A 26,912-nucleotide genomic window follows, 5' to 3' on the forward strand; every position below is an offset into this window, starting at 1 on the left:
ATATAAAATGCAAAAAAAAAATCAATGTGTGCTAAATGTATTATTTTTGGGAAAATATTAATTTTATATTTTAAACATTCATTAACACAGGCTTTGTTTAAGAATTTAAAATAATGAGAGGAGACAACATTCTAAATGTTTTATCGTTGATATAGCCCTTTTAATTCTTACTCTTATTCATCATTCTACCATTCAATTAAATTACAGACTGTCAAAATCCTTGGCTGTGGTGAAAATTAGAAGTAAAATTAAAAATAAATATTAGATGAAATGTAAATAAAATAGCTATTTAAAATTGCATGATTCTGAATGGCATTTGATAGTTTAACATTATTGCTTTTAAACTACTAGGTATTCAAGTCAGTCAAAGTTGAGCAATTTGACATTCAGTGGACTTCCACAGGAGAAGAAAGCACATATTCTACTATGCACTGAAATTCACTGGTTTTAAAATGCTTCCTTTGGCTGAGTGCAAATGCAGTGTAGAAATAACCCTTATAAACACTAAAATGATCTGTAAATAATTTTTGTACAACATATTTCAAGAGATTTTGGCAGTATATCCAATCTCTAATCTGAATTATGCAGTACACATGGCATAAGCCAGTCCATACTTTGAACAGTTAAAAAGGAACTAGAAAAGACATTAAAACTGTTAGACGTCAGAAAGAGAAAACAAGTAAGCTTCATTATCAGAAAGTTATTTACAGATGGACATTGCAGTTTCAATTTAGACAATATTTGGACAATATTTTTCAGTCCCTGGCAAGATGTAATAAGTAACTTAATATACAGAAAGCTTTCAAATACTGGCAATTTTCCTTAGGAATTTATCATTCTACTTAAGTCTGTGCACCTCCAAATGCCAGAGTTATCAGAAATCTATCATCTATAGCAAGCTTAATGTGAATACTTTTACCCTGAAGTAAAATCTTTAGGAGTTTGACCTAACACCAGACTAGGGACATTCTTCCAGAAGATTATTTCCTATTCACAAGGATTATGATGAGGATTTTTCCCTTCTGACCCTCATAAGAATGCCATCCTTCTTTGGGTACTGACTGAATTAGAAGCCTCACTGCCTCTCCCTTTCACCATATATTTCCCAAAGATAAACAATATCCCCATTTGTGTCTGTGTTAAACTGCTACCCGGAACCCAGATCAGACCAGCCATGTCTGTCTGACAATCCCTTCAGAAAGCAAAGGTTTCAGCCAAGAGTACAGAGATGTTCATTTAACCACTGCCTCTTCAAAAACTCCCTTCAACTGTCTTTTTCTGTTCAAAATATCCACCCACTGATTAACTGGCACTCTCTCTTCCAGTCAATAAGAAGTGATCTTGTTCTCACTCTTTATATTCAGGTTGCCTCTTGCTAAGTTACACATTAGCAATGTCCTAGAATCCATCACACAGAGCCATCAACATTTGCACTGGGGGAGACAGTGTGCTAAGCCTACCTTCGCTCTGATCCAGCACTGCACTTCATATGTTCTTGTGTTCTTAGATGTGTCATTAAGATTAAACCTCTTAACATGATTAACATGCAAGAGATTTTACCTCATTCTGTCTAGTATGAGTTTGATGTAGAGTTGACCAACAGTGCAATCCGAAGCAAAGTATGAACTTGGGTGCTGTGTGGTTTCCGGGCTGTATGGCCGTGTTCTAGCAGCATTCTCTCCTGACGTTTCGCCTGCATCTGTGGCTGGCATCTTCAGAGGATCCTCTGAAGATGCCAGCCACAGATGCAGGCCACAACGATCAGGGAGAGCATGCTTTAGAACACGGCCATGCAACCAACAACCAGCCAACACCCAAGGATCCCGACACGTGAAAGCAGCCTAGACAAAGTATGAACCATTATTACTGAGATGGATTAAGAATATACTATCATGCTTGAAATTTAAAATAGTTCTTAATAGAAATCAGTTTAGACACACTGACAGAAATGTGTTTTATAAATTCTTGAATTTGTTTTTTTTTACATGTCAATGAAATACTTGAATAAAACAGGCAGAGTACTTGTCTTGGGTTCAGTGTGACCTCATCCTTGGACTTGGTAAGAAGTCTTTCAGAGATTTGTTGAATGGAAATATTATTTCTCCACTTCACAAAAGTGTTGTTCCTTATCAGAAAAATTGTTGAACAGTAAACAATAAAGTTCCAATACCATTATTACTTATTATAATTTATAATTTTCATGCAAATTAGTACATCTCATGAGCGATAAATTCCCATAAATAGTATAGTATGGAAAAAGGACTTCACACAAAAAGTCACAGTGGAAATTCTGAGGTCACAGAGCATTCAAAAGACAAACCTTCCTACTCTGAAAAGCTACATTGAGGTGCTGCATGAATCCCTTCCTTCCACATTGTACTGCTCCTCTGAATAAACTGCTATTCATGAAGCATGACATGAATTACAGGCTTACATTTGAACAATTCTGACAGAAGTAGTATTTTCACATTGTATAGCTGCATAAATCTATAATGAACTGAAGGGAAGAGTGATGAATCAGAAATAGTATTGAAACCCTCCTCCTTTCTCAGCTCAGGAAAAGGAAGAGAAGGATTTCAACAGTTCAGTTACACCTAGGCAGAACCTGCACTTTTCTCCTTTTCAAGGCTCACCACCACTAGGGAGAAGCACACCATGGGGAGAGGAGAGGAGTATGCTGGAATCTGAACCCTCTCAGATAGAAGAGGATTACACTTCCCAGCAGCCCTCACTTTTTCTGGTTCATCGTCAGGAACATGCTGCTCAATTATACAGTAAGATTAAAGAGTTTACATGCTAATTCAAAGTTCCGTATTTATTATTACCTGTCAGGGTTGCTTACGTACAATTTCTGCAAGGAAATTAAGAAAGGAAGAAGCAGAAACATTTGAGTGAGTATCTGATTATATAGCTGTATGCACCAATACAATAGTAAAATCTTATATATATATACACACTCACTCCAACATGAATTTACATATACACACACTCACTCCAACATGAATTTACAAATAGAGTTATGGATTTAACAGGTTACAGCTGAAACCTACCATAGTGAGCAACATATGACTGTATGAAAGAAGAACATGCAGTAAAGCAGAAGAACTGCTTTACTGCATGACCTAGTAAGAGACACTAAAGGTGGGTCAACAGTAAGCCAGTTGCTGTGTTTCTCATTGCACTCTTTCTCCCCCTGCCCTTCCAGTGGAAGCTGCTTGTCTAGCCAATGATAAAAGATATCTTTGAGTTTGTCTTACAATAATCCTAAGGAGCACAACAAAAATATTTATTGTTATCTCATCCCCTTCTTTTTCATTTTGCACTAAAGGATAGCTGACATAGAAGCTAAGAGTGTCCCAAGAAAGCTAGCTTTACCAAGTGATATATAACAATATATCAAATTTATATGTGGATATTTAAATACAGAAACTGATTTAAATACAGAACAGGCAAGACAGATTTTTCTACAAACCTAAAAAAAAGTCCCAGACTTAAAAAAAAACCCTGAAATCTAAAAATACATTGGGTAGTTAAACAGCCCACAAAATACTAGAAGCAGCTTCTGTACCTGTAAGAAATGAGTAGTAGTAGAGAAGAAGAGGAAGAATTTGGATTGAGAGTCTGCTTTTCCCCCTGTTGTGAGTCTCAAAGCAACTTACAAATTCCATCCCTTCTCCTCCCCACAACAAACATCTTGTGAGGTAGGTGGTGCTGAGAGAGTTCTGAGAGAACTGTGACTAGTCCAAGTCATCCAGCAGGTTTCGTGTGTAGGAGTAGAGAAGCAAATCCAGTTCACCAGGTAAAAGTTTGTCACTCAAGTGGAGGAGTAGGGAATCAAACCTGATTCTCCAGATTAGTCTGCTGATCTTAACCACTACACCACGTTGGTTCTCTGAGAACTTGGAGCCATTGTGGAGGTTGCTAGGTAATGACAATAGTATTCAATCTTCGAACCTTGGTTTCTGTCAATAAAAGATGGGGGAAACAGGGAAGAGACAGGGTCCTTTCCAGTGCTATTTTGTCATCTCAATCTACTCCTGCTCTCCTTCCCTGTGCCTTGAAGGAAGTGACCAGCAGCAACTACTGGACAACTTGCTACCCTGCAATTTGTGCCACTCATCCAGGTGCGACACTTGTTACACCTTCATACCACACAACTTGCCTGGGCCTAGTGAAAGCCTCCACACTACTGGCATGATTTGGCTGGCCTCAGCTGTAGCTCCTGCACAACACACCTAAGCAGCTTACTACAACACAACTTCTGCAACTTGGCCAGACTTTTTTTATGGAGAGGCTGCATGGGGTGTGTGGGGGTTGAGAGCCAGCATGCTGTGGTGATTGCAGTGGCAGACTAGGATCTGGGACAGCCAAGTTCCAGTCTCCACTCTGCTATGAAATCTTGTTGGGTGATGTCGCAAAAGCCACTCTCTTTCAGCCTCATCTACCTCACAGGATTGTTTTTAGAATAAATGCGAGAGAAAATAATGCTGTAAGCTGTTTTAGGTCCCTACTGTGCACAAATTTGAAAAATGGGGTGATGGCACCACTGGATAAAAGAAAAATACATTCATGAGTGGATGGAAAGAGGAGAAGATATGAGGCTTGCCTAGAAAGAAAGAAAGAGGAAATAATATAGAGAAGGGAATGCTGGGGGAAATGATGTGACTCCCATAAGTCCCTGCAGGTTCACCACATGTCCTATCTAATTTGAAACCATAGAGGATTGTGTCAAAAACTTTCCTTTACCTGATGGTTCTTAATCCTATTAATTACTGAGGCATACAAAAAAAAAGAAAATTAAATGAAATTGCTGTTTCCCACTCTGACTTTTCCTTCAAGAAGCATCACTGTTAAATGCAGATGTGATGCATTTACTATTGACTACTTTAATCCCCAGAATCTAGCAAAGATCTGCAATAGCAGCTTTTAGGGATAAGAAATGGAGATAGGGAAGAGGTTTCAACCTTCATAAATTTTAATTTGCTATTAAAGACCTTCCTTTAAGTACCTGCAACAGGAAAAAAAAACAGAAGCTCAGCACAGATTTTAAACGGCTGGTGGGCATATTCCTCTAACATTCAACAATTATTTATTCAACAGTTATTGATGCTACACTAAATTTGTCAGTCTTTATGTATTATAAAGCTTATTTTTGTTTATAAGAGCAGAGATTAATTGTAACAGCAAAATGTATTCTGCCACAGCACTTGAATTATATTAAAAGCATTGATTATGAATTTATTATTAAAAGAAAATATTACCTTAAGTAACTGTACATTGTTTTCCTTGAATCCATGAGGTGTTTTATAAGAACTAATGAAGAGAAAGTTCCCAAAACTGGACCTGCTTGGGATAACAAAAGTGACCCATCTTAATAGGGACTCTCATTGCTAGCATCACTCATAAGCGGGCAAAAAAACCCCTTCTATATTAGTCAAGGATTCTGGCCTTTGGTCTTGGTCAAACAATCAATATATTTTTCATTCCCCAACATCATGGAAGAAAAGTTATAGTAAAGAAATGTTTCTGGAAGTCTAATAATAAAATAACAATGCCCTTTTGTACATGTTTACTGAATGAAATCCAATTATACTGTATCTATATATCAGTTACCAGAAATATTTTTTAAAACAGCAATAATGGGCAAATATAGACAAGGTTCTTTGAAAATAGCCAGTTTCTTTATTCCTTTATCATTTTATCTGACACTCATTCCACAAAACTATTATAGGCATTCGCACAAGAGGTATTTGCTATTTTATTCTTTCCCGGATTTCATGCAAAATGATTCATGACAATAGTTTTGCATATATTATTCACTCCTTTGTATTATTAGCATTACCTAAATAATATCTGATGGGATGCCCTGATTAGCATGCAAATTGGGCTATTTCTCCTAGGTCGTTTGAGTGATAGTTTACTCCTGAACACAAACAGTGAAAGGCTTATCAAGTAAATGCAGAAGTTAAAATTAGTACCAAAATGACTTAGACATATCTATCACAAACATGGAATATTAACTATATAATGTATATCATGTTCCAAAGCAAGAACTTGAAAGACCAAAATTATCAAGCAGAATAATGCTTACAATAACTGTATGTCTGACTAGATATCTTTATTCCATGCAAAGCCAATTTGCACAGGTATGTTCATTACTTCATGGGCTAGATGGGCTGGTTTGACCAAAATCCCAGTTGTATACATGCTGGTGAGCAAGAAATGAAAGAAGCATTCCTTACCTACTTACCCACGAAGTACAGTGTTGCTTCAACATATCTGTTGAACATAACAACTCTGCACAGATAGTTCAATCCTAGCTTTCAACAGTGCTTATGTAGCCAATGTACATCTAATTGTATGATATGCAATATAAGGATTCCACAGCTATTGGAGCTTCACCTTCTACAACAAGTAGGTAGGAAAGCAGGGGCGTAACGAGGCAGCCCTGGGCAAACTGTAGCCCTGGGCAAAACCTGAGTTGGATGCTCAACCCTAGCAGTGAGCCACTCCAATTCACCGCACCCTCAATTTTATTTTGCACCAGGACATTGGTGCCTGCAGGGGGTGCATTTTTAGACGTATCAGCACCACAATTTCAGCATATCATCAGGAGACTGTGCTTATGCTACTCCCTCATTGATTTGGTGAGAGTTTGGTTCAAAGGAGTCCACAGTTATGGGATCCCCAAAGGCAGGCCCCTATTCCCCCACAGTTGTTTCTTAATGGGAGCTAATAGGAGATGGGGTTGCTACAGTTTTGAGGGTCCCTGATAACTTTGGCCCCCACTGCACCAAACCTGCACCAAACCTGGGTGTCTATCATTGAGGAAGTCTTCCTTATGGAGACTCCCTGAGTTTGAGACTGTGCCTTCAGAAATGTGCCCCAATACCACCCAACCCCATTGGCAACCCAATGCAGAAAACTCAATCGTAGAACAAAGATTCTTGGGCAAATTTCTGGGATGTTCCTGCAGAGGCGCATTTTGATGTATCGGCACCAAAATTTCAGGGGTATCATCTGGAAACTGTCCTTATGGTGCCCCAAGTTTGGTGCAGTTTGGTTTTAGGTCCCAGTTATGTACCCCTCAAGTTGGGGTTACCCCATCCCCCCATTCTTTTGCTAAGGAGATGGGGGCTACCCTTTTGAGGGTCCATAACTTTGGGCCCCTGAACCAAACTGCACCAAACCTTGGGGTGCCATCATAACAGTCTCCCTTGGATCTCAGTACCCAGAAATGTTGGTGCTGATAATGTCCAAGAATGCCCTCCCTGCAAGAACATCCTGAAATTCTGCCCAAGAATCTTGTTCTGCATTGAGTTTTCTGCATTGCTATCAATGGGGAGTTGTAGGCTGGGGCACATTTCTGAAGGCAACTTTCATTCACTTCTCAGGGACCAGGATCTCATAAGAGAACTCTCTACGATATTCTCAGGTTTAGTGCAGTTTAGTTCAGGGCCAAAGTTATGAACCCTCAAAACTGTAGCCCCCATCTCCTATTAGCTCCCATTGGAAACAATGGGGGATAGGGGCACCCCCTTTGGGAGTCCATAACTTTGGAATCCCTGAACCAAACCTCACCAAACCTGGGGGGGTATCATAAGGACAGTCACCTGCTGATACCCTGAAATTTTGGTGCAGCTAGCCTAAAAACTGCACCCCCTGAAGGCCAAAAATGGAAAACCACTAAAATACCCAAAAACGAGCCCAGCATTTTGATGCCCCCCCCCCAAGGTGATGCCCTGGGCAGCTGCCCACCTTGCCCAATGGGCATTACAGCAGTGTAGGGAAGACTTACTTCATCTCTTCTCCCACTCTCCACCAGCATTGACCTGATCTATCATTTGAACTAGCCGCTGTTCACCCATATATGTATTGTCCTTGAGCTGAGTTTGGGTGATATGAAAACTTTGCTGTAGTGGCTGAGAAGAATCATTTGAAGTTATATTCAACAAGTGGTGAGTAGGCAAGTGTCAACCAATTTATAGCCAACAGAGAACTGGAATGTATGCTTCATCTTAAATATGCATACAATTGCACTGAATTCAAAACATATTGTGATTAAAGCAGCTTATGCGCTATACTTTAGATATAGTAATATAGCCCAGATGATGAATAAATGCAGACAACCAATCTTATGAGGCTCACAAATGCACACAGATTACAAGAAAATATTATCTTTATAGCTAATTATGCTAGCAGATATGCACTTAATACTCAGCTTTATATAGAAATCTATGGTGCTTATATAATATTTTTCCAGGGTAAGATTTTGAATTTGAAATATAGAAATAAGTAAATATTCTCATCCCTGGAATGTTGTGTAGTTTCCATGCTGTACAGCCGTGTTGTAGTAGCACTTTCTCCTGACGTTTCACCTGCATCTGTGGCTGGCATATTCAGGAGAAATATCAGGAGAAAATGGCCATACAGTCCAGAAACCACACAACACCCCAGTGATTCCAGCCATGAAAGCCTTTAACAATATATATTCTTATCCCATTTTCAATGCTTGCCATTGAGGGCTACTATGGTCTAGCAGGCACAGATCTGGACATGGTTTGTTTTTTATGTGTTCAACCCAGCTAATATCTCTAATGTGGTGACTTTTAACATTTCCATAAAGGAACTATTTCACACATGAATGGTTTTCTGTATTTAAAAAAAGCATAGTAAGGTCACTGTTTAGGGACCATATATCAGTGAGCACAGGAAGAAAATTGGCACCAGCCAGAAGCTCTGCTATACGTGTGGGAGGAATAAATACTGACCACTTTTGGCCTACTGTACACACATAACAAGCATGAATGTCCAGCATCTCCAGAAACTCTTCAGAGTGCACAGGACTGTGTAGGATACCATGGCTATAACTATTTGATTCTGACTTAAGTTATTTAATTAAAAAGCAAAACAAAATAAATAGCAGCCCCAGATTCACCGGGGGCCGCAGTTGCGGAGGTGGGGAGGCTCAGGGGGCATTTCACTGGTCGAAGGAGCGGTGGCCCCGGGCATAGTTGAAAGCCATCACATATGTGGGGGATCGAAGCCCCAATCACATGCAGAGGAAGGGGGCATGCACGCCTTTTAAGGTGGCACGCGGGCTTGCCTCGGTCTCATTAACAGCTGAGGCAGCAGCAACACCCACCCTTCCCCCCTACTGTTGAGGAAGTTAGTTGTATTACAGTTAATATTGGTTTTGGAGTTGCAGTTGTTGTTAATTGTACTTTATTGTCGCAGCCTGGCAGGTTTAGGGCAGGGGATCACATCTTTTTGGGAGAAAACAGAGCCTGCGAGCTGGATTTTCTCCGCGGTTGGGGGCCTCTATAAGAGGCTTGGGGTAGGGCAGGTCTCATGGCACAAGCCGTGGAGGCTATGCAATCGAGCCCGCTACCCCAGCAAGGAGGCGGAGTCATGAATAGGGCTTGTGCTCAGGTGGCACCCACTAACTCCCTGTCCCATGCCCCAGTAGGGATTGGGGATGGTTTTGGGGGACCAGCAAGGGTGCTGGCCCATGGCTCTGATGTGATCCCTTCTTGCCCTAGCTTCTCATTGCAATAAAACGGGCTGCGGCCCAATTTTATTCCACAATTGGTGTGTGTGTTCTCTGTGATCCAGGGGCAAGCTCTCCCCATCCGTCTGCAAATGCCTTCAATTAATCTGCCAGCATGGTCAGAGAAAATACATCTGAAAAATAATAGAACAATGAGGTACATATCACTATAGTAGAGGACAGTAAAATGAGCAACATACTTTACTAATGCAAGTAATCTTTTCATAACAGCTGGAGTTATGACAAACCCTTAATATACCCATAATTCTAACACATTCCTTTGCTGTCTTTGCAGGCAGACCAGTAATGATTGTGGTTGAATACATGGAGAATGGATCCCTTGACTCCTTTCTACGGGTGAGGTGTCATTTTCTCAGGACATTTGAATAAGAAGCAATTCTAAGTAAAGATTCCAAATCATTTATCATAAATTAATTTTTACATAATGTTATTCATGAATTTTTAGTTGAAGAGAAGCATTTTCCCCAGGGTGCAGTTCTTAGGTACAGTGATATATTAGAGCTTAGCCAGAAAAAAAGATTTAAACTTAACAATGTAATTGATTTCTTCTACAAGATCAGTTCCCATATTTAGTAAAAATGTATTTGGAATGGTGGTATTGTGAATAAAATGACAAATTGAAATGCAAATGCTTTGCCGCATGGAAGCTGCTTATTTTACTTAGTCATGTTTAAATTATTTTCAAGGGGAGGGGAAGGCCTTAAGGAAGTATGACTTAAGTCAGGTAACTGATCTGTAATAATTTATGGTTACTTGCATTTAACAAATTGTGTGAAGTGGCTTGACAAAAGCCATCCATTTGTGCCCAGATGTGCAGAGGTTTCATCTGGTGAATAACGACAGGACACGTCTTGGAATTAAAATGGGCCGAAGCCCTTTTTATTATTAAGGCAGAAGCTGGGCAAGCAAGAGGAGCCATCCATTTAGCAGCCGGTCAGCACTCTTGGCTGACCCTGGCAACAACCCCAATCTCTATTAGGGAGGACAGAGAGGTACTGGGCCACCGGGGTGCCCGTCCTTTGTGGCCCCCTAACTGCTGGAGTGTCAGGCTCAAATTGCAGAGGCCTCCGCAGCATGCGCCATAAGCCCGCCCCACCCCAAGCCCCTTAAGGAGGCCCCCAACCACAGGGAGGTCCAGCGCACAAGCTCAGCCTTCCTATCAGGATGCGGTCCTCTCCCCAAACTGCCAAGGCTGCGACAAATAGAGCAGCAAACTCTTCCCTTTTAAAATAGGGAGGGTGGGTGAGTCAGTTTGCTCCAAGCATCAAAGAAGGCCGGAGCAACCGTGTGCTGCCTAATATATAGGGAGCGTGCTCCATCCCTTAAACTCGTCATGCTTTAATCAGGCCAGGTGTGGCTCACTCGACCACTGATCAGCCCAGGCACGATGCTCACTGCTCAGACTCACCGTGTGCCCTGCCCCCTGTCTCAATTACGGCCTAGTTGAATTTAGTGCCATTATTTAAGGTCAAGTGTTGATGCTCTGTGAATAACCCCCCTCCCCCGCAAAAAAACAACAACACTGGAGGGCAACCAATTTGGATATTAATATCGCAACTGTAAACCCTACATGACAAATAGCAAATGGCTTTTCTATATTCCTAACTACCACTGATCCAACAGTATAAGTGGCATTATGTGGGTGGTGGTGGGTATGACAAGGTTGTCTTGTTATACTCCTAGTGTATTACACTTCCCTTTAAACTAGGGGTGTTCAAAAATCTGCCAATTTCCCTTAAACCCAGATTGCTAGGTAGGGAGCTGATTATTCAACAAACTCTTCAGTTTTTGTGCGGTATGAACAGAAAAACACCTGTATTTTTGAGCATACATGTAGAATGAATGGAACTTGACTCTAACAACTACACCTCAATGGCTCGTTTTTTATTGAGAGGCACATTAAGGTGACATAAAAGTAGGACAGCCAGTAGGGGTACAGGAAGGGCAGAGCCAAATAAACAACAATAGCTTTGACTGTCTGCTTGCACACCTTACTACAAAATGGTAGAGGCGAGATGCTTCTGAGTCCATCAACCAGGTCAGCACTACAGTAAAACAAGACCATCAAGCAACCCTGATGGCTGCTGCAGGGTATGCCAGGCTACAAGGTTTTTGTTTCAAGAAGTCTGTTTCCAACTTCCTTTCCTTCCACCCAGTTCCATCTGCTCAACCAGAACTTGAAAAAGGGTAGCCCTGTCAGTGTGTTGTAGCAAAATAAAAACATTTTCTTCTCTTCTCCTTAATTTCTCTTCCTTTTTTCCCATACTTTTTCCTCCTTCATTTTGCTTTCTCTGGCCGTTTCCGCACGAATGCGGAAGCGGCCGGGTCGGCGTACTTGACGCCGACCCGACGACGCTAGGACCGTCCGCACGGACGGTCCTAGAAAGAGCCGGGCAGCCAGCGCCGCGGAGCGCCGGTGCCCGGCCGACCCCGCATGTCCCCGGGCCTCCGGCACGTCGCCGAGGCCTGGGGACACGCCCCCCTGGCCCTGCGCGCCTGCACGTCGCCGAGGCCAGGGGACAAGGTAAGTGCCGGGTGCGAGGAGGGTGGGGGAGGCGTCTCGAAGCCGCTGCCGTTCGCTTCGAGGCAGCATTTCCCCAACAAGAGCGCTTCCAATCGCTCTGGGGAAACGCCGGCTTCGCGGCGCGAGGGCGGCGCGAGGGCGGCGCGGCTGCGATGCAGCTGCGCCCCCTGTGCGAATGGCGGCCTGGGGACGGCGTTTTTGCCGTCCCCAAGCCGCCATATTCCGCCCGTGCGGAAACGGCCTTAGTTCCCCTTTTTATTTTCAAGGTTTGATTTCAACACCTTCTCATCCCTGCACTGCTTGACAACATAGAAAGTACTTAGTAGTAGTATAGCAGGAAACCTTTGTTAATATTAAAAACAGAAGAGAAAGTTAAGTTAATCTCTGCCCATGATCAATGAAAGGATGCTCCCCCTTTACATCCATGGTAATGTAAATATTAAACCCTGTTTAAACCCTGTTTAAATATAAATCAGTAGTGGGTTGTTATTATCATCGTATGGATAATACACCTACAAAATTGTATTTTCTTACTGGAGACATGAAGTTTCAAATTAAAACACCGGGTGTGCATTAGTAAAAAAATCTTAGATTCTTTTTGCAGTCTATGTGTACGTGTCACCTTTTCTGTTCCTCGCTGTTTTTTTATAACAAAAAGGTGTTTTTCCCTCTTTGATTGTCCCTCTTTGAGACAGTCAATATCTATGTGTGTAGCATGCCATCAAGTCATAACCAACTTATGCTGACCTCAGCAAATGGCTTTCAAGGCAAGTGAGAAGCAGTAGTGGTTTGCCATAGCCTTCCTCCTTGGTGATCTCCCATCCAAGTAAAATAACCCTGCATAGCTTCCAAGAGCTGATTAGATCAGGTTACACCATGCTGCCTTCCCTCATTATTAGATAGTCAATACCAAGCAACATTTCTGTTATATTTTGTTTCTTCCTAACAATTGCTTCTAAACACTTTATGTTTTTATCAGCAAAAGAATGAGTCACAAAAGAGCAGTGGTATTCATAACAGCATTGTTCTTTCAGGAACATTCATTATCTTTCTCAGTTGTATAATAATATGCAGACCATTTTGTTGCCTCAGTTGTGGTTTATCAGTTCAAATTCTTTTGATACCATTTTGAGATAACATTTAGAATCTGAAAGAAATTGAGGTATTTCATCTGAATAGCTCTAACAATTAGCAGAGCAAAAGAGTGAACATATTAGATTTTAAAAGAAATCAGTTTTCCTCTTTTTAAAAAAATGTTGTTTCCTGTCAGCTGCTTGAAAACTAAACTTTGAAATGCCTTTGTGAGACTACAAAAATGGTACTGTAAACCATGAGTTTATCTCTAAATTATAATAAAATATTACATTTGTAAGAAGTTTTATCTACTGGAATATCAAAGGACTTCACAAAGTATTTCTTCACGTATAAGAATTATTCCAGCACTTTTATAGAAACATATAAAAGGCAAAAGATAAAAATCCAAAACATAAAGAATATGTTTTGTTATTTCCAGCTACTGTACCATCTTTCCAAAATTTCATATTTTTTGTGATTTGTTCACAAATACCAATGAATCTTACTTTTTTTTATTTGAAAGAGAATAATATTTGGAGGTAATTGTCTCACATACAGTGTTAGATCTGAAAAACATTCTGCATCACACTACTTGAATGGTTAAAAAAAACCCTTGGGGCGGTCACTTCGCACAGATCCCACCCCTAAAATGAGTCTGCCTCATGTTATTTCCTCCAAACCAAGTTTTTTGAGAATTGCACTATTTGCAAGTCTTTTAAAAGATCCTAGGTTGTAGCCACTCACGAGCAAATGGCCAGGCTTTATTCACCTTTGTTTTTTCTTTTTAAAAAAAATTTGAGGCTTATATCTGTGAAGTCATGCAGGTGTAGATAGTAGCCACACAGGTGCAGGTGGTAGTAACGTGAGATGTCATCATGGCTGTGGGGGTTCATTTGTGCATGCCTGCACAGCTACACATCAGTGGGAAATAAATTTCAAAAATAGACTCACCTCCATGCAAAGGTGCGACAGCAACCCGGATTGTTTCCATGGGCTCCAATCGTTGCCTGCATGGATGCATGTGAATGCAAAAACAGGAAAACAGGTTACTTTATCCCAACTGCAACTATACATTAGCTGTGCAGAGTGGCCTTAGATAAATCAGAACATAATTCAGGTCCGATGACTCTCTGGCCTCAAGCACAGACACTTTGTTTTCAAAACTTTCAGGCAAAGACCCCGGGGTTAAAGAAATCACATCTTCATCCTCAAATTTTTTTCCAGCTGCCCTGATTTGCATAACTATATCAACCATCCATTTTAAGTGTTCATTCAAATTGCCCCTTCTTTCATCTTGCACTGTAAAACTTCCATTTTAGAAGTCTTATTTTCTTAACTAATTTTCCACAGTATTTTTCTTCTAAGCCTCCTCAAAGATCACGAGCAGATTTGCAGCTCATAATAAGGAAATTCTCCTCATCACCTATTGTTGAAGGCAGGAGAGATCATCCTTTGAAATCGGCCTTTATAATTCATTCCAAGTCCAGGGGATTTGGGGGCATTTCTTGTTCAATCATATGGGAGAGATTCTGAATTGCAATAAATTGCCAGATCCAAAAAATTCGCTCATCCAAACAAAGAAGAGCAAGTAGAGAAAGACTGTTTGCCAGGGCATATTGGTTTGGGGTTTGTATTGCACTCACATTTGCTGAAACAGTTGTTGCTAAGATAGAGGCACTGACTGAGGTTTCTTCATGTGACATCTTGCTTCTATAGGAGCTTCCTTTATATAAACAGCTCACTTTTCATCAGAGAGAAAAGTATATGTAGTGGAAACTTCTGTGCCCTTAACTTTTTGTTGTATTTCAAGGAATTAGCAGAGTAAATAATAGGGCAGATGTGAGTGAGTTGTTTTGTAGAACTTTACTAGATAACCGATGAATTTACATTAGATATAGGGACAGAAAACTCTATGCAGATGCTCAGTTTGGGTGTCTGTGAAATCTATATGTTCCTGTTCCTCTGCCACTCCACTTTTTCCAGGAAGAAGAAACAGAGAGATCTTTCTAGAAGCTGGTGTAGTTCCACACACATAACTTCAACAGTTAGCTGTTGCTTGACTAAATGAAGCAGGCACTTGTAAAATCCAAACATGGTGCCTGAGGAATTGCTCAGCTCAAGCTCAGCAAGTATTGGATTTAAAAATTAGTACAGGAGGACTACTGCTGGACAGATTTGAGTCAAATCAGACCATAGCCACGTGATATCCTAGAACCAGTCACATTCTCTTACTCGAACCTGTTTTATAGTTTCTCTGAGGATAAACTGAGGGAGTGAAGTGCCAGTGTTCAGAAGAACCAAACGATATGAGTTGCCAACTGCTGGAGGAAAAAAAAATGTCTTGTCACTTTAGTAAAGACTTGATAAAGCTGAACAAGACAGCAAGGTAAGTCCCTTGCACACACTCTGGGCGGCTCCGTGTGTAGCCGCCCCTGCAGGCAGCGGCAGTTTTGGAGCTGCCCGTGAGGGGTCGTGAGAGCAGTCCAGACGCCACACTGGCTCCATTTAAGCCGGTGGGACACCACTGCTGCCGGCTGTGCAGGAACAGCCATTAAGAGAAAAGTTCTCAAGATTTTTAAAAACCATGGCAGCCTGAATTACATGTAGAGAAATTAACATACAAAGAGCTTGTTTTGTTGCAGAAATGCACTCTGCAGCTTAATTCAACAACATACATTCATGGATCTCAATAGACTTTCTGTTGCACAGTACAACAAACCACCAAATCTTATCACCAAACTTGAATTTCTATAGACAAACCAAGACAGGCCAAGGAAGGGAAGTAAAAAAATATCTTTTTCCAAAGGGAAAGAAATATCAGTATATATTGCTCTTGGATGAAGCAGCTATTATATAATTCCCAGTACAGCCTTACCGTTAACCTCATCCTTCTTACCTAGAGGTTAGAAGCTGCCATAGAAGCCCGTTAAATAATGTTGGGCACTGAGAGCAGAGTTCCATAAAACGAAGTCATAAAAGGTATGCTATAAATCCATCCAACATAGCTTCTGCAGTCAGAGTTCATTTTCGGTGGAGGGGAGCTCACCTTCCATTGCAAAGCATAATAGTCTCAATTTTTATGTGTCTGCTGCAGCATAAGCTGAAATTGAACTTTTCCTCTTTCATGCAGAAATGTCATTGTTTCTTTGTATTATAATCAGCCCTTGTAGCAAAATTTGTAGAATACCATTCTGGGGGAAAATTCTTTTGATTGTAGATGCTTTTATTTTAAAAAAAAAAACCCTTTTACTTTGGTAAGGATCTTAAATAAAATATTTTACTTTGATTTACAATTTATTTCCCAAGATGAAGGGCATACAAAAGATTTTACCAGAGAATAGAGATGCCAACTGCAGCTTGGAAAATTCCTATGGATTTTAGAGCAGCACCTAGGGTAGGGTAGTTGGGGAGAAAAGGGAACTCAGCTGGGATGTGTTGCAATAGAATCCACCTTGCCATTTTCACTGGGGAAACTGATGTCTAGAGTCTAAATATCAGTTATAATCCCAGAAAAAACTCCAGGTTCCCACGTAAAGTTGGCAACCCTAACAGAGAAGTAAATGTGATATGATAGAGAAATAGATGAATAGGGTTTGCACACTTTCACCTTTATCAACAGATTTTGGTAATGCATCAAAAATCTGCACAAGCTGTTGTGAGACATAATGAATGCGTGCGTCACAGAAAGCAGTAACACTATTGTACAACTTTACATATTGTACAACTTTACCTTAAGCCTGTGAAGGAGCTATGTCAGGGGTCTGCAACCCACGGCTCTGGAGCCGCATGCAGCTCTTTCAGTCTTATACTGTGGCTCTGCGTGGCCTGGAGGTTGGAGGGTAGCGTAGATGTGTCCCTCCAGCCCTCCAGAGCAGCCCTGGAAGCAAAGGTGAGTGGAGGCAGAGGCGACTCCGTCCCCTGAACCAGAGGCGGCTCCGTCCCCTCCACTCACCTCTCCTTCCAGCACTGTTCTGGAGAGCTGGAGGGACATGCCCACACTGCCCTCCGACCCCTGGAGATTGGAGGGTAGTGTGGGCGTGTCCCTCCAGAGCAGCCGCTATCCCCCCTCTGCCATCCCCGCAACTGCCATCCCCCCCTCTGCACCGCAGAGCAGGCGGCTGCCTGCTCTGTTGGGCAGAGGGGGTTTCCCTGCCCGGCGCCTCCGCCTCCCAACACTGGAAAGAAAGGTGAGTGGAGGGGCTGAAGTGGAGGTGGCTCTGTGCGGAGCCGCCTCTCCGGCTCGGTAGATCTTCGGGCCTGTGGAAAACGGCTCTTTAGGTGGTAAAGGTTGACGACCTTTTTAAGGCCCTATTCACAGAAACAAGGAAATGAAGCCATTTTACAAAACATACAGCAAGATGTTTTTGTAAAGTGACTCCCATGAGATTCCAGCAGTTCTTCCACTTAGTCCACGGAAGATGCTTCTCATGAGTAGCTAGCAATGTGATTCCAAGCAATTCTGCTTGGATGTGAGAATTGGGCCAAATCCCCCTATCCTTTGCTGAAATGTGATATAAATCCAAGTGTCTTAGATCCAAATCAGACAAATTAAGAAAGCACTCATTCAAACTGTGGCTTCTGATTTTCCTGTTTCAGCACCATAACACACAATTGGGTGTCCAGAAACCCAGGATAAGTTACAGAACTTCTAAAATGCAGCACTGTTGACTATAGAAAATAGGTACTGCCAATCCTGTCAAATTGTTTGTCAGTTCTTGTCAACATGTCTGTCAAGTGCAAACCAAATGTATGCATTAGGATAATGGCTCAAAGAGTTATCAAAAGCGCAGATAACTGAATGAGTGCATCTCCTGTTCAGATGTATCTTTGTAAGTGTAATGTTGTATTAAGAAGTAATATTCAGAAGTCATACAAGGTAGTTTAGGTTGAGGCACATTAACTAAGCCAAGGTCACCCCAGCAAAGTGATCCAATAAAGGGAATAGGACTGAATGATAGTATGTATTGTCTGTTTCCTGTGTATATTTATCTTGTTCTCACAGCATTTTTCTCTACAAAATACTATGTTCTGTGTTGTTAATGCATCCTTTTTTATATTTCTGCTCGGGCGCTACACCACTAGTTTGTCCCCTCATCTCCACTGTGGTGAAAGCTGGAAGTTTGGTTCACCACAAAGCTGTGCTGGCATTGCAATTGGGAACCCGGGGGCGGGGGGGATAGGCTGGAGCATTCCTGGGAGTGGAGTCAATGTTAGTTAGTTAGTTAGTTAGTTAGTTAGTTAGTTAGTTAGTTAGTTAGTTAGTTAGTTAGTTAGTTAGTTAGTTAGTTAGTTAGCTAGCTAGCTAGCTAGCTTCCATCCTGGCTTTGTGGCTGATTGCACCATGGTTCTGGCCTGGACTTAAGCTACCCTTTTGTGTGGCATTAAGTCCTATGGAGAACTTTCTAGTGAAGGGAGAGGGGCTGATTTTTTCTGTCTCCCTGTGATGCTGGAAAGTCCTCTGGAAGTAGCAGGGCAGTGCCACAGCAGCACTGTCCCCAGTCACCTGGGGCTTTGAATTGGGCTGTTAGGCACTGTGGCTGCTAGCTACTGAGGGGCATATCCTACACAGACCTCTCAAATCCACCTTTAAATTCATGTATGCTTGTGGCCATTAGTACATCCCCTGGCATGAATTCCACAACTTAATTATTCATTGAGTAAAAAAGCACTTCCTTTTGTATGTCCTGAATCTAAACTTTATTCTGGTGTTATGGAAGAGGGAGAAAATCTTTCTGTACCTACATCGTCCACTTATGCACAATTTTATAAACTTCCATCATATTCTCATTTAGTCATCTTTTCACTTACCTAACAGTACAGAATCTCCTCTTCTGCACTTTTTCCAGCTCTGTAAGTACATACTATACACAGCATTCCAAATGAGGCTGCATGGCGTATTGTACTCTAAACTAGAGAACCAGGTTTGATTTCTCACTCCTCCACATAAAGCCTGCTGGGTGACCTTGGGATGGTCACAGTTCTCTCAGAACTCTCTCAGCATCACAAGGTGTTTGTTGAGGGGAAGAGATGGGAAGACAAAACAGAGAAAAAAGCTGGTTATAAAAGCCAACTCTTCTTCTACTTAGCCATTTCATTTTCAATCCCTGTCCTAATAATCCCAAACACCGTGTTAACACACGGAGTCTGCATTCCACCAGTGTTCCATCAATCAATCAATTCTTTGATTCTTAACAGTTTTTTGTGGATTTCTAGAATCAAGTTACTGTTTGAACACAATTTTTGTTGTTCTTTCCTATTTCTATATAAACAGACTCTGTTCTTGTAGTGATATTTTAAATAACTGCTACGTGCAATTCTGAAAATGCATCAAATATATGACTATCTAAAGAAATGAAAGTAGGCTATAGAGATTAATCTAGATCCCCTAGAGGATACCTTACTGTTTAAAACTGAGAGATGGCAAAATTAATTATTGCATGCTCTGCTACATCAGTACTATATTCTAATTCTAATTTGCTATTAAAAACATCAGTTGAACTCTCTCTTTTTGGGTCTTCTCATGCAAAAACAATGCTTTTGATAGTTAGAGAGCATCTCTTTCTCCATAAGAATAGGGCACAGATTTTTCCTTCTCCATAAGAATAGGGAACAGATTTTTCCTTCTCCATAAGAATAGGGCACAGATTTTTCTGCTCTACTTGTGCAAGCTACTGAAGAGAATTCCTATCAAGAGCAGAAGTTGTGCAAAGACTCCTTTTCAAATTATTTTGGTAGAATTGTGCTTCCTGTGTTAATGAAAAAGCCCACATCCATGTGTTAGTAATCTGCTGGATTGCTCCTCTCTCTGTTGCACCTTTTGGAAATGGACAGAATGCTGGAATAAGAAATAATCACAGCGTGAACTCTTCACATTTGGTCCAAGGTTGCCCACGCTGTCCTGGCCATGTGGGAATGAGTACCAGTGCTATAACCTCCAGCTACAATTATGGTGTGGAAACAAGCACATAAGCAGAATCTTTTAGCTCAGACCAGTAGTCCATCTAGTACAGGGCATAGAGGCTGAAGCTTTTCCCTGATATTTCTTCGTAGCACTAGTATTCAGAGGTTTGCTGCCTCTAGGTATGGAAACATTTAATCACCATGTTTAGTAGCCATTGATAGGCCATGCCTACATGAATCTGTCTAAACCCCCTTTAAAGCCTTTATGCTCATGGCCATCACTACCTCCTCTGGTAGTTAATTTCATGTTTTAATTACATATTGAGTAAGAAAGTCCAATATTTCCTTTTGTTTATCTATATATATCACCTGTCATGGCATATTAGGGTGGCAACATAGATTAGCTTGGGAAAATGACAAACTATGCTTAGACATACTTCTCTTCCTCAAAGAGAAAGTTAGCACTATATGCTTATATATCCCTGTGTAGCAGGGCTTCAAGGGTCAGGCCTTCAACTGGGTCTATACCCAAGATATAGTTCTACTGCTAGGAATATATGGGTTTTTATTCATGCATTTAGCATGTCATGCCTTAAACAAGGAAAAGGTGTTCTGGTAAGTCATCTAAAATTGAGCTGGGAAGCATGTCCACCTTTTGTTTATATTTAAACTATGTCCCAACAATGTCATTGGGTGCCCCTGAGTTTTAGTGTTATGCACCAGGGATGTAGGTAGAAAACTTTTATGGAGTGGATTCGGGGGCGGGCCCTGCCCCCACCCACCCTTTGGGGTGTGGCCCTGCCTCCCCAAGCCCCGCCTCCAGCCTGCAAGCCAGACGGAGCCCGTGAAAGAAAGTCTTGCCTCTCGCCAAGCAGGTCTCACCAGAGGCGAGGGTAATATAACTGCATCTGTGCATTTTTGATGTAATGCTGTCATTGTACTATATTACCCTTGCAAATGGATTTTCCTGTGCAGGCATGGCAGTAAGTTATTGCTGCAGTTCAACATAATGCAGCTCAACATATGTATGCACACAACGCTAGAGATCTTGTATATGCTACACAGAAAGAGTTGGTGGACTGAACTGTGTCACCTTTCTGCAAGGCAGAGGCGTTAATTTTTAAATTTTCATTCATGTGAACAACTCCCAACCTAGCATATCAGATACATCAACCACTTCTCCTTGATATGCAGGTTTCTACATGCAGGGACTTTTACATACAGTGAAATATTACAAACATGATCCACCAGCAGTATAAAATGGTACAACCCAGAATTTTACCACCTCATCACATCATGTACAATGTATACAATAGAATAGCTCAGATTGTACCTGCATCCTACTAAAGTTTGCAATAATGTATTTGTAAACATATCATTTATTAACCATTCCTCATGTATCTTGGGCAACGGCTATTTATTTTTGTGCCCCCCAAAAAAAGAGTTTTTGCAGGTTAAGAATTTTATAACGCTTTCAAAAATGCATACCATTATATCCCAGAATATGTTGATTTTCAGGAATCCCTTCCCTCTTTCATTAGGAACTGCCCTCACAGAGGCCTCACAGAGGCCTCACCAGTCAAAAGTGTTATATAATCTCCAGAAGTGTGAATGCTATGCATCCCTGCACCCCTGATCTCCTATAATCAGAGCTTGGAGTGGAAATCCATTTGACTCACAGTTTAACTGTAGAAACTGGCTGCATCTTTGGAACACTTTAAGAACAAAACTGTGATGTGGAAGGAAAAGCTTCCACTGGAGAAATTTGATGTGTTACCCACAATACTTTATGGAGTGTTCTGTAAATAGATTGGAATATTTCTTGAATCAGATTTTTGCAAAAGCCATCAGATGTTGAATATAAAACAATTTCTTTCATGTGCATTGGATGGGCAACATAAATGTGCAACTACCCAGGCATTAGATATACTTTTGTCTTTCAAAGATAGTTTATCTGGCAAAGCTTTTAAAGGCTGTTTAGAATTTGATGGAACAGTGCTCTGGATGAATTCACTGCAGTATGAATTGTTACCAAGGCTGATAAACACCCTTAGCAGCCACTGGGAATTGTATCAAAAATACACCTTACATTAACCCCTGAGAGTCAAAACTAAGCTTTAGATAAATACCTGAAATCACTTAAATGATCTGTGGGATCAATTTTGTATTATCTGGGAAAGTTTTTTTAAAAATCAGGAAAAGAACAGAAAATAACTAGATGACATCAATATATAAGAATATCAAAATATTTGTCTATTCAGAGTATGTTTGTGTCCAAGTCTACTAATGAATATTGCAAACATAACCCAGAATTGTTTCAAGGTCATGACATAAATAAATTCTGAGCCTGCAACTCTCAATCTGTCATTTGACCCTAAAGAAGCAGTTCAGGGATCTAGACTGGGGCCATGGTGCCAGGGAAGAGAGAGTGTAACACTTTTCCTTATGCTATTTTTCCAGTTAAAAATGAACCATCCACTAGCTGTTTTAAACATCAGTGGAGCAAAAAAAACCCAGTCAAGGTACAGGTACCTGAGCATAAATCAGCCATGCAAGGAAGTATTCCCATTTGGGACAACCATGACAGAAATTAATATATCTCCTTTCCTAGTACTGCAGCCCCAATATGGACAGACACACAACCACATACACACACAGTTGCTTTTTAGGGCAAACAAGTGGGTCCTCACAAAACTCACAGAGAGAAAATTCCATATTGCCCTTGCGTGGGGGGGGGGATCCTATCCCCCCCTCCACCCTCCCCATTGCTGCCACAGATGATCTAGGACTAGTGAGGCTTCCAGCCATCTGCTGTGGCTTCCTTGCCCAGATTGTCACCACTGCCTCAGGCCCAGCAAGACTCCCAGCCTCTGCAGCAGAGCCTGCTGCAGCTTCCTCTGCCCCTTACCTGTCCCCAGATTCTTCCCCTCATTGCTACCACTCTTGATCTCATCCCCTCATCCCCCATCACTGTTACTGCTACAACAATGACCCAGACCCAGTGAGGCTGCTGGCATCCTCCTCATCTGAAGGGTTAGTGCATTGTCTACATATGCACAGACAATGCTGCTTTTTAAGATAGGGGGTGGGACGATTAATCACATTTTTCTGCAGAACTATCTGCAGGCAGAGTTGGAAATTAAATATGTCGATCCTATGTCTGAAGCTGAAGTCACAAACTTCCAGCACAATATAGGGTTGGATCCTCATTCAATAAGTGAAGAAGATCTTGATGCAAGCACAGCAGATAGTCAAGCCCTTTTGAGTATGTTCTTGGAAACAATCCCAATAATTAGTGCAAGTTAACATAAGCTTGATGATATAAACTAAGATAAGGAAAACCAAATCTTCCTTCATTAAATTGGAGTTGCATCCTCATTAAAAAAAAATCTAAGATGGTAAAGAGCCCCCACATAAATTTCCAAAACAATCTATTAATTTTATAAATATATCTACAAGGTATATGAAAAGGAATTGCATGATCAACATACATTATCCGAGCTCTAATGTTCCTTTTGTATGTTTACCCTCTGCCCATCTGTCCAAATGTAAATTTATATCAGTGATCAACTTGCTGAAATTAAGCATAAACAGGTGCTAAGTGTCTTGAAGAATCAAAAGTAGTTTTTAACTACAACATCAAAGCAACAATTACAACCATGCAGCAGCCTTGTGATTTATGTCTTTATTTTAATAATTCATATACCGTAATATCTTCAGACTTGCCATTTCAGTTTAAGAGGCACAGACAGTGGTACAAAGGTACTTACCTCAGTGACAGAGCACCATGACCTGGAGACCAGGAAGTTTTCTCCACACCATTGCTTCAGAACCATTCTGGGAGTATACCTAGGGCAGAGCCACCTTCAGTCAGCTACCAAAAGTGTTTGGGATCAGGAATGCCCTCCTTCAACAGTGCAGACTACCACCACCCAAAAGGATTGCATATCCCTCTCTGGGCATTCCCAGGAGAGAAAGGAGTTTCTCCTTCAGCACCCATGCTGTCGATTGCTCTGTGGAAGCATTGCTGCAGCAGTGTCCTTGGCCACCACTCTACCACTCCCTCACCCCCTATGGAATGGGCTGATTAGGATTCAAAATAAAACTATTTTTTAGTTTTTACTTGCAGGTTTTTAACTGAGCCTTTTTACCATAAATAAATATTTTGCTCTTTTATTTCCGTAATTATTTGTTAAAACATCCTTGTGATTTAATTAGTTGTTATTGGTTATTATGATCTTTGCCATTGACTATTTTAAACAATGGTTATTTGTTGTCAGACAAAGTACTGAAAATATTAATCGTTATAGAAGAGAAATATGGCTACTTGCCATGTCGGGTATAAGAACATAAGAACTAGCCTGCTGGATCAGACCAGAGTCCATCTAGTCCAGCACTCTGCTACTCGCAGTGGCCCACTAGGTGCCTTTGGGAGCTCACGTGCAGGATGTGAAAGCAATGGCCTTCTGCTGCTGCTGCTCCTGAGCACCTGGTCTGCTAAGGCATTTGCAATCTGAGATCAAGGAGGATCAAGATTGGTAGCCATAGATCGACTTCTCCTCCATAAATCTGTCCAAGCCCTTTTTAAAGCTATCCAGGTTAGTGGCCATCACCACCTCCTGTGGCAGCATATTCCAAACACCAATCACAGGTTGTGTGAAGAAGTGTTTCCTTTTATTAGTCCTAATTCTTCCCCCCAGCATTTTCAATGAATGCCCCCTGGTTCTAGTATTGTGAGAAAGAGAGAAAAATTTCTCTCTGTCAACATTTTCTACCCCATGCATAATTTTATAGACTTCAATCATATCCTCCATCAGACGTCTCCTCTCCAAACTAAAGAGTCCCAAACGCTGCAGCCTCTCCTCATAAGGAAGGTGCTCCAATCCTTCAATCATCCTCGTTGCTCTTCTCTGCACTTTTTCTATCTCTTCAATATCCTTTTTTAGATGTGGCGACCAGAACTGAACACAGTACTCCTAGTGCAGTCGCATCACAGCTTTATATAAGGGCATGACAATCTTTGCAGTTTTATTATCAATTCCTTTCCTAATCATCCCCAGCATAGAGTTTGCCTTTTTCACAGCCGCTGTGCATTGAGTTGACATTACCATGGAACTACCAACTAAGATGCCCAAATCCCTTTCCTGGACTGTGACTGATAGCACTGACCCTTGTAGCGTGTATGTGAAGTTTGGATTTTTTGCCCCTATGTGCATCACTTTGCATTTTGCTACATTGAACTCCATTTGCCATTTCTGAGCCCACTCACCTAATTTATCAAGGTCCGCTTGGAGCTCTTCGCAATCCTTTGTGGTTCTCACCACCCTACATAATTTGGTATCATCTGCAAACTTGGCCACCACGCTACCCACCCCTACTTCCATGTGAAACATACAGAAGCAGAGCTTCTGTAAAATAGTATTACCAATGCTAAAATAGTATTACCAATGCTATGGGGTTGATTAATGAAATAAACAGGGGTGGGCCCCTGGTTTTAAATCAACAAATATATGAACTTCCACACATGGTTGAATACTGAATATCATTGTGCTGTAGCAGTCAATCAGAATTGGGTTTTCCTATGTAGACAGGACACTCCAGTTAAACATGAGTGCTATAGTGCAACAATAGTACAATGAGATAAAGCCTTGGTTTTCAAGGAAAATGCCATGGGACTGATTTATCCTTATTTTTTAAAAGTTGGATGACGATTTTTCAAGACTTTTGCAGCCATTAACTCACCCAAAGTCTCAATGTATAATTCAGATTCGCAGATTGTTAACTGACAACGTATAAAATGTATGTGCTTTTTTAAGCATTAAGCCGTACTACTTTGCCAACTTTCTAGCATAAAAAGTAACTGGAAACCCACTGACATATGAATATATTTTGGTCATGATTCATGGGGAGACCAAAGAAGAATTGCAAAAAGTGAATTTACTTAAATATTTCATAGAGCAGCCCTATTAACTCAATGAATGAAAACATAATGGTGTTTTCAACTGTGCTAAGCAATTAATCTGAACTGCCTGTTGTTGCCATGTTTGAAACTGTAGTTAGAATGCCAACATTAAGACCTGAGGTTTTATGTCTTGCTACAGCAAAAGGAAAGTGCCTACTGTGTTGAAATTACTACTTAAACCATCTGTGCTCCTGAGCCTTCATACTGTGCACCACTTTAGTTTTGCTTGCCAATTGAACTTAAACTGGAAAGGGAGAATTGCTCTAGCTGCTGTGTATATCACAAAAACATCTGAAACTTTCATCTCTTTCACACGCAAACACGAGTTTACCTATTGGTGACTGTATCTTTTATAAATTTATATTATTGATTTATATTATTAATGACACTAGGTTGGATACCATACTGCCCCTACACTATCAATGCAACCTTTGACTGATGCAGGGAGACTTCCACCAGCAAACACTTCTTCCACTGGAGAAAGTGTTCCACTGGAGAAAAAACATTTTGTGTGCAACTGAAGGGATTCTCTCTGCCACCATTTGCTGAAGGTTGCTCCAAACATTTGCTCTACAGACTCTGATTCTAGGTGTCTTTTCAGCCCAAAAAATACATTGTTGAACTTAGCTGGTACTGCCAATTCTGGCCATGTATAGTTTTTCTAATTTATATGTATAGGAGGAGCTATCTCCGAAGATATGCAGATACACATAAGAGAATCTTAGCCGCTTGGAGACTCCCATTGAAAAACATTGGGACAGCAGAGGACAGGTCTACCACCCATTGAAAAGCAATTGGAGCCTGCAGAGCAAATGTCCAGGGGCAACCTTCAGCAAATGGCAGCAAGGAGAATCCCTTGCTGAAGATGAGCAAGGTATAGG

The 26,912-nt window shown here is 41.1% G+C and overlaps 1 protein-coding gene across 2 annotated transcripts in view; it reads left to right on the plus strand.

Annotated features, from left to right (window-relative positions):
- The window catches only part of LOC125430597 (ephrin type-A receptor 6), a 475,628-nt gene that overhangs the window by 394,426 nt on the left and 54,290 nt on the right, over positions 1-26,912 (plus strand). For both annotated transcript variants that reach the window (XM_048492607.1, XM_048492608.1), the window contains one exon: positions 9,846-9,907. In XM_048492607.1, coding sequence (XP_048348564.1) covers positions 9,846-9,907 — 62 coding nt within the window. The remainder of the gene's footprint in view (positions 1-9,845; positions 9,908-26,912) is intronic.

This window comes from Sphaerodactylus townsendi, linkage group LG04 (assembly GCF_021028975.2).
Source record: "Sphaerodactylus townsendi isolate TG3544 linkage group LG04, MPM_Stown_v2.3, whole genome shotgun sequence".
NCBI lineage: Eukaryota > Metazoa > Chordata > Lepidosauria > Squamata > Sphaerodactylidae > Sphaerodactylus > Sphaerodactylus townsendi.